The sequence below is a fragment of the Zalophus californianus genome, chromosome 10 (assembly GCF_009762305.2).
Source record: "Zalophus californianus isolate mZalCal1 chromosome 10, mZalCal1.pri.v2, whole genome shotgun sequence".
Lineage (NCBI taxonomy): Eukaryota > Metazoa > Chordata > Mammalia > Carnivora > Otariidae > Zalophus > Zalophus californianus.
In genome coordinates, this window is record NC_045604.1 from 62,097,393 (window position 1) to 62,110,641 (window position 13,249).

Below are 13,249 nucleotides of genomic sequence, written 5' to 3' on the forward strand. Positions count from 1 at the left end.
TTCACAACATTTCTTGCATCTGTCCCTCCTCAATTTTTCTACTTCTACCACATTCTTTTGTTATTTCCCAACTCTACCACTAAGAGAGACTAACACTGGTTTCCCCAATTGCAGGCTCTCATTCCTCAACATGGCAGATTTTCTGAAATGTGGACTTGCTGAATTCAAACATCTTCCCTTTGCTTGCAGAATGAAGCCCAACCCCTTCAGGACCCAGGAAGCCAGTTCCAGGGAGCTGATAAGTACGAGTCAGCCACGTGAACACAACAGTGACAGAGGACATCACAGACCAAGGTCCATGGACTAGAGAGAATAGAATAGGAGAAGCACATTCGGAGGACAAATAGCCAGACATAAGCAGGAAACAAGGGGAAGGGCACTATATACATTTTACTTTTTTAAAAAATAAACTATCATGGAAATAATGATATACATAAGATGTACAAATCTTCAGTGAATAGTTCTTTTTTTTAAAGATTTTATTTATTTATTTGTCAGAGAGAGAGAGACAGAGTACAAGCAGAGGGAGAGGCAGAGGGAGAGGGAGAAGCAGATTCCCCTCTGAGCAAGGAGCCCAATGCGGGACTCGATCCCAGGACCCGGGATCATGACCTGAGCCAAAGGCAGATGCTTAACCAAGTGAGCCACACAGGTGTCCCCAGTGCAGAGTTCAATAAATGTTACTTTGTAACCATATCCTAAAAAAAGAGACAGAACAATATTGGCATCCCAGGAGCCTCCCTGGTTCCTATCTTACCTGCAAAGGTAATCACTATATTCGTCATTTAGCTTTGCCTGTTTTTTTCACATAAACAGAATCAATGTCCGTCTTCCTTCACTTGTTACTGTGTCTGAAAGAGTCATCCACATTATTGCATATACAGGTATACACTCTTAGCGGAAGTTATAAGAGTTACAGATGTTCCTCATTTTAATCAACACTTGTTATTATCAATCATTTTAATTTCAACCATTCTTGTGGTTGTATAATAATGTATGATTTTAACTGTTTACTTTCTTGAGGACTGATGACATCAAGATCCTTATCATACATTTGATGGCTTGGCTATATTCTTGTGAAGTTCTTGTTTAAACGTCTTGCTCACTTTTGGGGGCTGTCTGTTGCTATTGATTTGTAGATGCTTTTTATATATTCTGGATACAAACTCTTTGTCAGAGTGTGTGTTGGAATATACCTTGTTTTGTGATTTGCCTTTTCATTCTCTTAATGGAGTCTTTTACTGTCAAAATTACTTAATTTTACTATAGTCCAGTTTATTAATAACAATAGATTGGGACTATTAAAATTGCTTAAGAATATTTTTCTCTAGTCCAAGTTGATGAAGATTTTTTTATTATATTATTTTCTAGAAGCCCCATTGTTTCAGTTTCTAATTTAGATCTATAACCTACATTAAACTGATTTTTGTGTATGGCATAAAAGAGAAATCAAGAGCCATTTTTAATTCTGATGTACAACCGACCCAGAACCATTTTTTAAAAAGCCACCTTTGCTTTTTTTGGCTTTCGGCTCGGGGAGGCAAAGGTGCAACTTTCTTCGGTCGTCCCGAATCTGGGTTCATCCGACACCAGCCACCTCTGCCATGCTGCCTAAGTTCGACCCCAACAAGATCAAAGTCGTGTACCTGAGGTGCACCAGTGGCGAAGTCGGTGCCACGTCTGCCCTGGCCCCAAAGATTGGCCCGCTGGGTCTGTCTCCAAAAAAGGTTGGTGATGACATCACCAAGGCAACTGGTGTTTGGAAGGGTCTAAGGATTACAGTGAAACTGACCATTCAGAACAGACAGGCCCAGATTGAAGTGGTACCTTCTGCCTCTGCCCTGATTATCAAAGCCCTCAAGGAACCACCAAGAGACAGAAAGAAGCAGAAAAACATTAAGCACAGTGGAAATATCACTTTTGATGAGATTGTCAATATTGCCCGACAGATGCGACACCGATCTTTAGCCAGAGAACTCTCTGGAACCATTAAAGAAATCCTGGGGACTGCCCAGTCTGTGGGCTGCAATGTAGATGGCCACCACCCTCATGACATCATAGATGACATCAACAGTGGTGTGGTGGAATGCCCAGCTAGTTAACTACAAAGGAAAATGTTTCAATAAAGGATCATTTGACAACCAAAAAAAAAAATAAAAAAAAAAATAAGAAGCCATCTTTCTCCAAATGCCCTTCTGTGCCTGCCACTTTTGTCATAAATCAAGTACCTGTCAATAATAAGATATATACACAGGTCTGCTGCCACATTCTCTATTCTGTCAATTGATCTACTTGTTTATCCCTGCACCAATACCACACTGCTTTAATTAATCTAGTTTATAAGTTTTTTTCTTTAAATTTTTATTGTTTATGTTAATCACCATACATTACATCATTAGTTTTTGATGTAATATAATAAGTTTTGATATATGGAAGCAGTCTTCTAACTTTGTTCTTCTTCATCAAGATTATGTGGGCTATTCTTGGCCATTTGTATTTCCATATAATTTTTAGAATCATTTTCAACCCATATGCACACACACAAACTTGTTGGGATTTATTTGGAATTGTATCTGTGCTCTGGCTCAATCTGTGGAGAATTAAAAAGAGGTCTTACCTGTTTCTTTAAGTATCTGGTATTTGTATATTAATGTAAATGGTAAAGACTTTTAGTTTTATGTTGGAATAATTTTTTTCTAATTTGATTTTGCATATTGACCTTGTAGGCAGTGGCTGTGCTAAATCCAGGGACATTATTCATTCATTAGTAGCTTTTTTGGATTTTCAAACATACACACTCATGTCATCTGCTAATAATGACAATTTTATCACTTCCTTTTCAATCCTTATTTCTTTTCCTTGCTTTCTTGCATTGGCTATGACCCCCTGTACAATGCCGATATGCGGACATCTCCATCACACTCACAATCTGTGCAAATAATTTTTCTATATTTCACCATTAACTGTGATTTAAGCCTGTATCAGAATAATAAAGTTTCCTTTTATTTCCACTTTGTTGAGATTTTATCACGCTTGGGTATAGAAGTTTATCAAATGCTTTTTCTTCATCGTTGAGATAATCATTTGGCTTTACTCTATCATTCTGGTAATGTGATAAATTACATCATTTGATTTTTAAATTTTATAGCAACTTTGCATTACTGAAATAAATTCAAGTTTGTTATAATACATCATTATTACATATGACATTACTTATTTTTAACTGTATTTTATCCTTACCTAAACAAGTCCTTCAATGGCAGTGTTCTTGTGCTACTTTGCATTTCCTGCATTATTCCTAACACTGTAATCATATTTTAACTGTATTTATAAAGCCATAAACATCTTGAGGGAGGGACTCTGCTCTAGTCTTTGTATATTCTCCACCATTTGGAACACAGTATATGTCATGTAAATGCTTGTTACATGAAAGTCCTCATAATCTCCTAACGAAGTGTCTTTCACATAAAAGGCACCTGCAAGGTGCGCCTCGGCGTAGTCGATTAAGCAAGCTCGGGTCGGGTCATGATCTCAGGGTCATGAGAAAAAGTCCCACGCTGGGCTCCGTGCTGCACCCAGACTCTGCTTAAGATTCTCTTTCTCTCTTCCTTTGTCCCTCCCCTGCTCCTGCGCCCCTCTCGCAAATAAATAAATAAATAAATAAATAAATAAATAAAACCTTTTAAAAAAGGCACCCACAATAAATATCTGTTGCCAAGTCCCACCATCTCCAGGTAACTCCTTCTGGGATTGCTGGATCAGACCTAAGAACTTAAGGGCAGGAGTGCACTCATAGTTCAAGTCAGAGAAAGGGTATAGTCATGAGGCTCACTGTCTGCTTTAGGGAATAAAGAACCCTATGTATCACCAGGCGGCTGGGACATCCAGTCCCATGATACCATATCAGGCAGTTCAACTTGGGCCCACTTCATATGTTAGACAGCAGTGAGATTTTCTGATGTGATTAATTCTACCTAGGAAAGGGGCCATGTTCTTCATTTATTTTTCCCCATAAGCTCTGCTTAAGGGCTTGATCTGGGAGTTTAGAAATTGGGCTCATGTTTCTGTTTGTGAGAAAAATAAAAATGCATTTTTTTGTTTTAAAAAAAAAAATCTCTCTCTTAAAAATCACATTTTGTCATTTCAACTGTTCCTGAACATTCATTGATGTATTCTTAACTCTTGCAACACAATCTATGTGGGCGTGAATCTTAGACAATTCAGTAACTTTACGTGTCCCCAGTATACGCACTCGAAACAACATTCCTGGGCGGATATCTTAGCAACGAGCCTACCTCTGCCTGATGGTGCCCTCTTTATCAGTCAATTCAGTATAAAAACATAACAAAAGCTCCATCACATTTCTTGATCTTGGGAGCTAAAATAGAAGAACTGAAATCTGTTACCCAGATTTAAACCCAAGACAGACACAGAAGTCTGCAAAGAGAGGTAAAAACTTCTAGAGAAATTGGCCAGAAATTGGTAATATGGCTATTATATGGAAGAAGGAAGCAAACAGAAATCTTAAGTCCAATCGTCTTGAGCTTCTTAAGTTGAATATATTACATATGATATGTCATAGCTGATGATTACCTCAAAATAAGTCAATAAGCCACACCCAACAGAGTTCAAAGAATCAAAGCTTCTTCAAAATAAACTGAAATATCAACCCACAGTGAGAGAAGTCCATTAGTGGAATTAATATTTGCTACCTGGATAATGGACACAACATGAGGTCCATTAGAACACACTCCAGAGACATCTAAATTTCTATTCCTTGACGGTGACAGAACCCTGCCTCAGGCTAGGCTTTGTCTGCTTGATCTAAAATCACAGGAAATAATCCTGGTGAATGTTCTTAAACATTTGCCCGACTAAAATTATCCTTTAACACATAAATTGAACAATAATACATAAAGATAGAAAAGCATATTTTCTGCTTGTTTGTTCATTTGATTTTTCATGGAACACTCTAAAGATTCATTCCCTTAGGTTGAACTGTCTTTGGAACTTTACTGATCTGCTCTGTGCGGTGTAAGACTTTCACAAATTCGTTCTGTGGGACACAAATGGCATTACATAATATAAGCCTAGACCACAGTGACCAAGTCTGCTCCAATCCATTTATTATTTGCTCCTCATGTGAATAATTTATTCCAGGAGGCAAGTGGGCACTGGTCGTTTATTTACTATTCACCGGTAACATAAACTGCATTTAAGCAGGTGCATATTCACGCTTAAAGGAGACAATTTTTTTAAGGGATGCACTCACCTAAACCAAGTAAGATACTAAGGCTCACTACAAGTGTGAACATTAAGGATTCTACCTTTTATTCTTTACAAATTCTCTCCTCTGCTCTCTCTTTCCATTTTAAATAGGCTTTCTGAGCTATCATGCAAATAAACGAAATACTGCTCCACTTAATTCCACCAGCACAGAGCTGGGAAGGGAAAGCAGGGGTTGGGGACGGGGCAAGGAGCTGTTCTTGGCTAGGAGAGCCTGCAGAGAGTGGGAAGAAGAAGCATCAGGCTCAGAATGGCCAGGCAGGGCACAATCAGGGTCCCAGAGAACAGACTAGAAGCCAGGCAGAGGCAGCCTGACAGGCCCGGGATAGTGAGCTGGCTGCTGGCCAAAGGACCTACATACTCTGGGTCCAGGCCTATAATGCAGGCAGGCTGATCTCAAATGTGACACCTGGAAGCTCTCTGGGTGGAGTGTAAGGACTCAGCCAGAGAGCTAGCTAACACCTAAGAAGCAACCACACCTCTAGGTACTGCGCGTTGAACCCGTAATAAAGCCACATAGGGTGCTAGGTGCTTTATGTGTTGTGGTCACCCTAAGAAGCTGGTCATGGGTGTCATCTTCCCCTTTCTTCTGGGTCTTGGTCAGATCCCTCTTCCTCATCTCCTCCAAAGCAAGCCTTGGCCTTGAAACTGTCTTTGGCCAATAAACAGGAGTCAAATGGATGTTTCCCTTCTGGATGGAAACACTGAAAGACTTGACATGATTTACCATCTTCCCTTTAGCTGCCCTTGACAACACGCACCAGGATGGAGCTTCCAGTAGGCCAGGAAACTCACAAGAGAAAATTCCTCTGCTGCTGTAGACTGCATGTTTGTGTTTAAACAAAAGTCATACATTGAAACCTCATCCCCAGTGGGCTGGCGTTTGCACGTGGGGTCTCTAGGAGGTGATTAGGTCATGAAGCTGGCATCCTCATGAACAGGACACTGGCCTTATTAAAAAGTCTCCAGAGAGCTCCGTCCCCCTTTCTACCCTGAGGGGAAGAGCAAAAAGATAGCCTTCTAAGAAACAGGAAGCACCCCTCACTAGCCCCCCTGCATCTGCACATGCTTTGATCTTGGACTTCCTCATCTCTACAACTGAGAAAACCATGTTCAGTGTTTATAAGCCACTCAATCTCCGGTATTCTGTTACAGCAGTCTGAACGGACTGAGAACCTGCCACCCCGCACAGATATGAGACGTGTGAGGTAAAATACTCTTTTGCAGTGTGGAGCCCCCAACGTTATGGGACTGTGCATCACTGCAACAGACCCACAGACTGTCTCCCTGGATCATCCCAGCAAGCCTGTGATTCCTTTAAGGAGGAATGTGAAGGTACATCCTGTGACTCTGAGTCCTTTGCCTGAGATTACAGAATTAATAAGAGACAGTCTGTCTAACCAGAGCCCCACTCTTAACCACACTTCGACAAGAGCTAATTGAGTAAGCAGGAGGGAAAATAAGGCATCCCTAGCTCCGTAAGTGGCATCAGGAAACTTCTACACACACAACTGGCCTAAAACCAGGCAACTGAGCAGAGTAGCCTCTGCAACTCTCCAACTTTGTACCTGCGTCCTGTGAGATAATAGTCAAATCATATTACATGATTCCTCTTAAGGTGACCCAGCCCCAGGTAGGGCTCACAGAACAGGGCTGGGTCGGGGGTTAAAGGAATGGCCCCCTGCTCCTCTTGCTTTGCTAGACCATAATCCTTCACTTTTACGTTACACCTTAAGTAACAGAGGATCCTATAGAACGTAAGACTTCCACTGTTTACCAAACCTTCCAAACCAAGACTTCCACTGTTTACCTTCCAAAGCCATGGGCGTGATGAGGCAGAATAAGAAGGAAAAGATTCTAAGAACCAAGAGCACTACTCGTAGCTAATAAGAAGACGGTCTATATATGGCCAGCAATTTTACTTTTTCCTGAAATATCCAAGTGGAGTTCAAAGTGCCAAATTCATGGTACAAACCTTTGTAGCTTCTCATCATGACTTAAGAATGCAAGAATTCCCTCACATGCATTTATTTCTTGATGGGCATTCATCTTAAGTACTGACCAACAAATAACAGGAAACAGATTCAAAGATGGGCTGTAAGTATTCCTATCCTTGACCAATTCATGTCACTTTTCACTTGTGCGGCCCGGGGATCAGTCCTGTAGCCTTTAAACCAGAGAAGGAGAGATAAATTATCCTCACTTTTAGCTAAGTGGGTGGAAGTATATTCCTTCACTGTCACTTTACATCGTGTTATTGGCTTTCAGATTGAGCAATGCCTCCGAAGTCTGGACAGAGTCCACACACTGCCACATTTCATTCCAGGGAATTCCGTTATTGCGATGACTGAGTATGTGTGTCATCTGAAGCCATAACTTATTTATGCCCTTAATACTAGATTGGCTTTTTAAAAAATCAGCAAAAGAACATAGGCTGTTTTCATGCATATGATCTCCAGCACAGTTATTCCTTCATTTTTTAACCTAATAAAAAATGGTGGTCATCCATTTGGTTAGACGGATCAAAGGGATTTTTTTAAACTACCCTATATACCCTATATTAGCTTTGAATTTCATATGACACTCATCACTCATCCTAATTTCTGTGGTGCCACATATGTTCAGCATGTTGTCTATAATAAAGTAGACATCACATTTTCATGCTTTGCGTGGCAAAAATACACTAGGTTACATGTGTTATGGGTTTTTAAATTTCAAATATCTAAACAGAAATTCACATCAAACTACCTGAAACATAGTGTACCCCAACATCTGATATCTATTATAAATACCCCCAGCTTGAATTCAAATAAAATTTATATTTTTATGCTCATTTAATTTTTTCCTTGTACTTTCATAAATACTATTTTTCACTTAAAACATAGATGCTTCAAAGGAGCAAGAGAAAATCACAAAAAAATTTCACTGGAAGCAAAGCCCCCTTTCTAAGTGAAAGCAGATATAGAGAAACCATCAGAAACAGCATACCTGTCTCATGGAATGTATTTCAGAGAGCAAACAAAAATGCTGTGTTGATTTAAATAACAAATGAGGTGACTTTTTTTTTTTAATGCAATGCTGTCTTTTGGAGCATCTGAGTGAAAAAGAAAGCATAGGTCCTCACATGGTTTTAAACAAGCAGATTTTCCTTTCCTCAGGAGAGGCTGAGCATCCTACACTCATCCAGAAAGGTGAAGCTGCCACGGGCCACCCCAGTATGCCTTGAAACTCAGTGGAAACATAGTGAGGACCTGCTGAAGTAAAAAGCTGTGCAGTGTCCAAGACTCAAGGAGACCTAGAGAAGGATACACTACTGGTTTCCACTAAGAGAAGAAAGGCAACAGCAGCTAAAAGCACAAGATGCAAATGAACACACATTCAGGGAAATTGAAACGGAGATTATTCTCTCACTGCTCTAAGACTGGACCACTCGTCCTGGTACTAACATCAGATTCCAACAGCAAGAGCCAAATTCCGTGAAGGTGCTCTCTGTCCCCCTTTAAACTAATAACCACCAGTCCCTATGCTATTTCTGGGGCTTGCATTTTTAAGTGGATTCTGCTGCCTTTCAAACAACTTGTCATCCTAAAAATCAGTTACTTCCATGGTCTTAAGGATCTGAGACATCCTTATGATACTAGGAAATGGTTCTCTACACCCAAGACAGCCTGTTCCCCAACTCGAAGCTTTAAAGTTGAGCTTTCAAGGGACTTAATCGGGCCCTCAGAGAAAAGTCACAGACCTTCCTTTCAGATTGTGGGAGAAATACTCCTTTGCACGCTTCCTCCTGGGAAGCTTGTTGTTGCTGCAAAACCCAGGGGAGGAGGAGAAGGGCTTGGGGGGCGGGGGCAGATGGGAGTGGGGTCGGTGCGGCGTAGGAGATGTGTGAGTTACCGAAGTTCTCCTTATCTTTCTGTCATATTGGAGATGTGACCCAAATACAAGGAAACCGCCACATTCCATTAACAGACTCAATTTGGATTATGCAGCTCCGCGGGAAGAAATAGCATCCTCTCCCGAGCCAGTTGTACTGCACTCTTGAGATAATTCTCTTAGTTTCATTTTAACATCTGGTTTAAGGAGATTTTGACGGGTCAGAGTGGAAACTGTGGATCCCCTGAACGTCTCTTTAGAGGGACTTCTCCCTTCCAGAATGGCGAGCCCCAAGGGCTCAGCTCCGGTGCCTGGAACGCTTCCCGCGAAGCGCGCACTCTGGGGAGCCGAGGTCCCGGCTCGCCGGCTCCCCGCCTCCCCCTCGCCGAGTGGCGGTTCCCGGGGAGCAGGCCGGTCCGCTCGCTCTTTCGCCTCTCTCCTCGCAACGCGCACAGCCCTCCCTAGTTGGGCTCAAGTAGAGGATCGCCAACTGCCCATCCCAGAGGACAGGCTGCAGAAAACTCTCCCCGCTCGTGCGCGGACCCAGGCCCGGTAGCCGGCGGCGGCAGCCTCGCGGATTCGCTAATGGGTCGTTTCTGGACGAAGTAACACAGCCCCAAAGACCGTCTAGACCCTCTAGAGCCCACCACCGTGCGACGCCGCGATCCTCGGAGACCCGCTGTGGCAGTTCCCCTTCTCGCTCACCCCGCAGAGGCGCCCCAAGAACGCGGTGCCAATGAACCCTGAGAGAAGCCCGTGGGGGAGGTCGAGGCGCGCGGGGGGCCAGGCAGTGCCGGGAAAGGCACCTCCCCTCCCCTCTCCTTCCCGCAGCCCGGTCCTTCCCGTAAAGAAAGTGCAGGAACAGAGGCCCCGGGTGGGAGGGAGGACGCGGGCCGCCCTCGTCCCCGAGTCGGGCCACCTGCCGGGTTCCCCGCGCCCGGCCCCGCCGCCCCGCGCGCGCTCCGGCCACCTCCCGGGCAGGTGCCGGGCCGAGGCCCCGGGGAGCGCGCGGCTCTTACGTGCTCCAGCTTGTCTTTCCTCCGGAGCCAGACGCTGGCGCTGTAGTCCTGCTGCTTGACGCTGCTGTAGAAGTTCGCGCCCACTCGAGTCAGGCTCGGCGAGGGCTCCTTGGGGCGGCTTTTGAGCCTCATCTGCTCGAAGCCCTCGTGGGGGGAGGCCGAGAGCCACTCGTGCTGCCGGATCTCCATCCTGACATGACCAGGCGACTGCCGGCGCGCAGCGGGCTGGAGGGCGCGCGGGAGGCCGGGCCGGGGCTGGAGGAGGAGCGAGCGGGTGCGGGGGGCGCGGGGAACCGAGCGCGCGGCCGGGCGGGAGCAGCACGGCGGGCGGAGGGAGGGCGAGGTGAGGGGGGTGGGGGAGGTGGGAGAAAGGGGCGGGGGCGAGAGGGACGCAGGGAGGGAGGCAAGGAGGGAGGAGAGCCGGCTCTGTGGAGGCCCGCGTGCCCGGGGCGCGCCGCGATAACCGCGACGCCCCCGCCAGCTGCGGTCCGAGCGGGCGCCCCGCACGCCGGCTTCTTGCGGCAGCGGCTGGGACTGGGCCGGCCCGGGGCGGCGGTGGCGGCGGCGGCGGCGCGGGTGGGGTGCGGGTGGGAGGGGCCGCGGCCCGCAGCCAGCCCGAGCCCGCAGGTTGGTGCAGTGAGGAGCCGCACCGCCCGCCACGGGGCCGAGGGCTGCAAGCCCGCCGCCGCCCCTCCCGCCGCGCCGGCCCCTCCTCGCGGGGCGGCTGCACCTCTCCGGCTAGCGTCTGTACTGGAAAGCGAGCAGCCGCTGGAGGGGGAGCGCGGTCTCCGCGCCTCCTCCCTCCCCCTGGCCCGGCGCGCGGCTGGATCCCCGGGGAGACTCTCTACACCACCTCTGCCCTTCCCCCACTCGCCCCCAGCTGGCCCGGCTCAGCGGACCCCGCCTGGCCCCGGCTTCATGGCTCCTTGTTCTGAAAGTTCTGTAACTTCCCATCTCGGGAGCCCATTTGTCCCACCGCGGGGGCGCAGAGCATAGGGCGCTTGGCAACCCCCCCAACCCGAAAATGGCCACAAGGACAAGTGTTTTCTGGAACCGTGCACACTACTTTCATCTGAGGGCGTAGTGCTGCCAATCCTCCCGAGGGCAGCGGCTGGGCGGACTGGTTTGCTGGACCCGCTGCTCCCCGGCCCTGGGTGCATTTGGAACCCGGCTGCCAGCGGCGCCCCTTCACCGGACCCAGGGCCTCTCGGCAAAAGCCCTGCCTCTACTGTGCGTTCGCGAGGTGCGTGTGGCCCGGGAGCTCTGCAGTTGTTTCTCTACGCTGTCCCTCGACCCCAAGGCCAGGTTTTACTACCCCGAGGGTTTTTGCTGCTTTCCCTCCCGGGCCCAGTCTTAAAACAGCCCGGCGTGATAATTTTCTGGAAATAGGGCGGCATGTTAATAGTTAAATCTTAAATCTCTTTATCTTTTGCTGTCTTGGCATTCAGCATCTCAGAACGTTTTTTGGTTTTACCGAAAAGCTCGATAACAATTCGTGTCAAGAATTTCTCAGGTCCATTTAAAAGCTTGAGAAGTGTGTGAAAGCGGCAGAAATATCTGGGAGATTTTAAAGGGGGGCACAGAGGGTAAACTGACCTCTCTTCAGCTCTCGGCTGACCTGTTCCCCAAACGTCCAGCTTGGATGATAGTTTCAAAGAAAGTCCGGGTTGGAATGCGATGGTTTTGTGAGGGCAATGATTGTCTCATATCTTCAGAGTCTATTTTTTTTTCAGAGTTTCTATTTAAATAAATGGTATTGCAATAATGGAAATTGAAATAAAATCCTATAGCAGTCAATTTGGGGACCAAGTAACTAAAAAGTAACACACACACAAAGTTTCTGGTTATTCTAGATTAGTTTTTTTAGGGGCTGAGTCATATGGGTACTATGTACTCTCAATAGATGGGTTTTCTCTAAATCTCGCACTTACTCTGCAAGATGAAAGTTATTAAGCCCATTTTACAGGTGAGGGAACTGAGACTCAAACGGAAGTGACACATCAAAGCAAAAATTGGAACCAAATTAAAAGGCTTCCAACACTGTACCTTCCATTGTCTTGTTTCTCATTTTTTGCTATGACAATTTAAACTTCACTGTTTTTGCTTCTTTTTAAAGTATAAACACACGATTGACATGACTACCAACACTTACATATCTTTTATAATACTGGTGCTAGAAAAACTTGACTGCCCTTCTGCCAAGGGTATGTCTGATTTTTGCTCTATCAGAGCATCCTGAAGGTCATGTGATATATGCAAACCTTGGCAAGTGACAGATCTCCAATTCGGAGTAATAATGAAGCGTTCCACTGTAGTAGAATTTAAACAAATAGTTTCCACGTCAAGTCAGGTTTTCATGCGAATAGATTTTTTTAACTATACTTTTATAGGGAAAACACTATAGGAGCTGAAACCATTGTTTTAAAGGCATGTACTGGTAGCATATATGTTACAGGCTAACTACTAAATTAAGTCTTATAATCAATTCATAGATGATGTTTGTTAGGATCCAAAATATCAAGCAAAGCCTACATTTTTACTGCTTCATACTTAACCTACTTAGCGTGTAGTGTCAGACATTAAAACAGACTCAATACGTTCAAATCAACCTGAATGAAATTATATTCACAATTTTATTTCAGCCTTAGATACTTGTTCAGGTTCATTGTTTATGACGGTAATACAGGACTCGTTCATTGACCTTCAAAAGAATATTTTATATGAAACAGCTCAGGTCAAACTGTTGTAGGGAGCACAAATAATATTTCTGAAGATGGTCAACTGCATTATGTGAATCTTGCCCCTCAAATATTATCAAAATGTGTAAGTATCATTGAATTTACAAATTAATTCCCATGGCACTTTTCCCTGTCCATGTTCATAGCCCTTACATGGTCTGAATGCAGCACAGGTGCTATACATTATCCATCCTCCTAGTTAGCTTCTTGTGGAACTGGGGCCATCCTTCACTGTGCTAACACTTTACAACATATTTGTGTTTCTTTGTTTTTAAGCACACTGGACTTAACATTAAAAGACCCAGGTTTTAGTACCAGCTCCTTTAATCTCTA

General features: G+C 45.0%; 2 protein-coding genes across 2 annotated transcripts in view; one reads left to right on the plus strand and one right to left on the minus strand.

The window, feature by feature from the left end:
• PLD5 (phospholipase D family member 5) overlaps positions 1 to 10,367 on the minus strand; it is a 411,859-nt gene extending 401,492 nt beyond the window's left edge. The window contains exon 1 of the mRNA XM_027611260.2: positions 10,179 to 10,367. Within this exon, the coding sequence (XP_027467061.1) occupies positions 10,179 to 10,367 (189 nt within the window). The remainder of the gene's footprint in view (positions 1 to 10,178) is intronic.
• LOC113932324 (60S ribosomal protein L12-like) lies at positions 1,605 to 2,102 on the plus strand. Its single transcript, XM_035721974.1, has one exon. The coding sequence runs from the start codon at positions 1,605 to 1,607 to the stop codon at positions 2,100 to 2,102; it is 498 nt and encodes a 165-aa protein (XP_035577867.1).
• Positions 10,368 to 13,249: the final 2,882 nt, after the last annotated feature.

Coding starts and splice junctions, on each gene's coding strand:
- LOC113932324 (XM_035721974.1), top strand. CDS start 1,605: ATGCTGCCTAAGTTCGACCCCAACAAGATCAAAGTCGTGTACCTGAGG.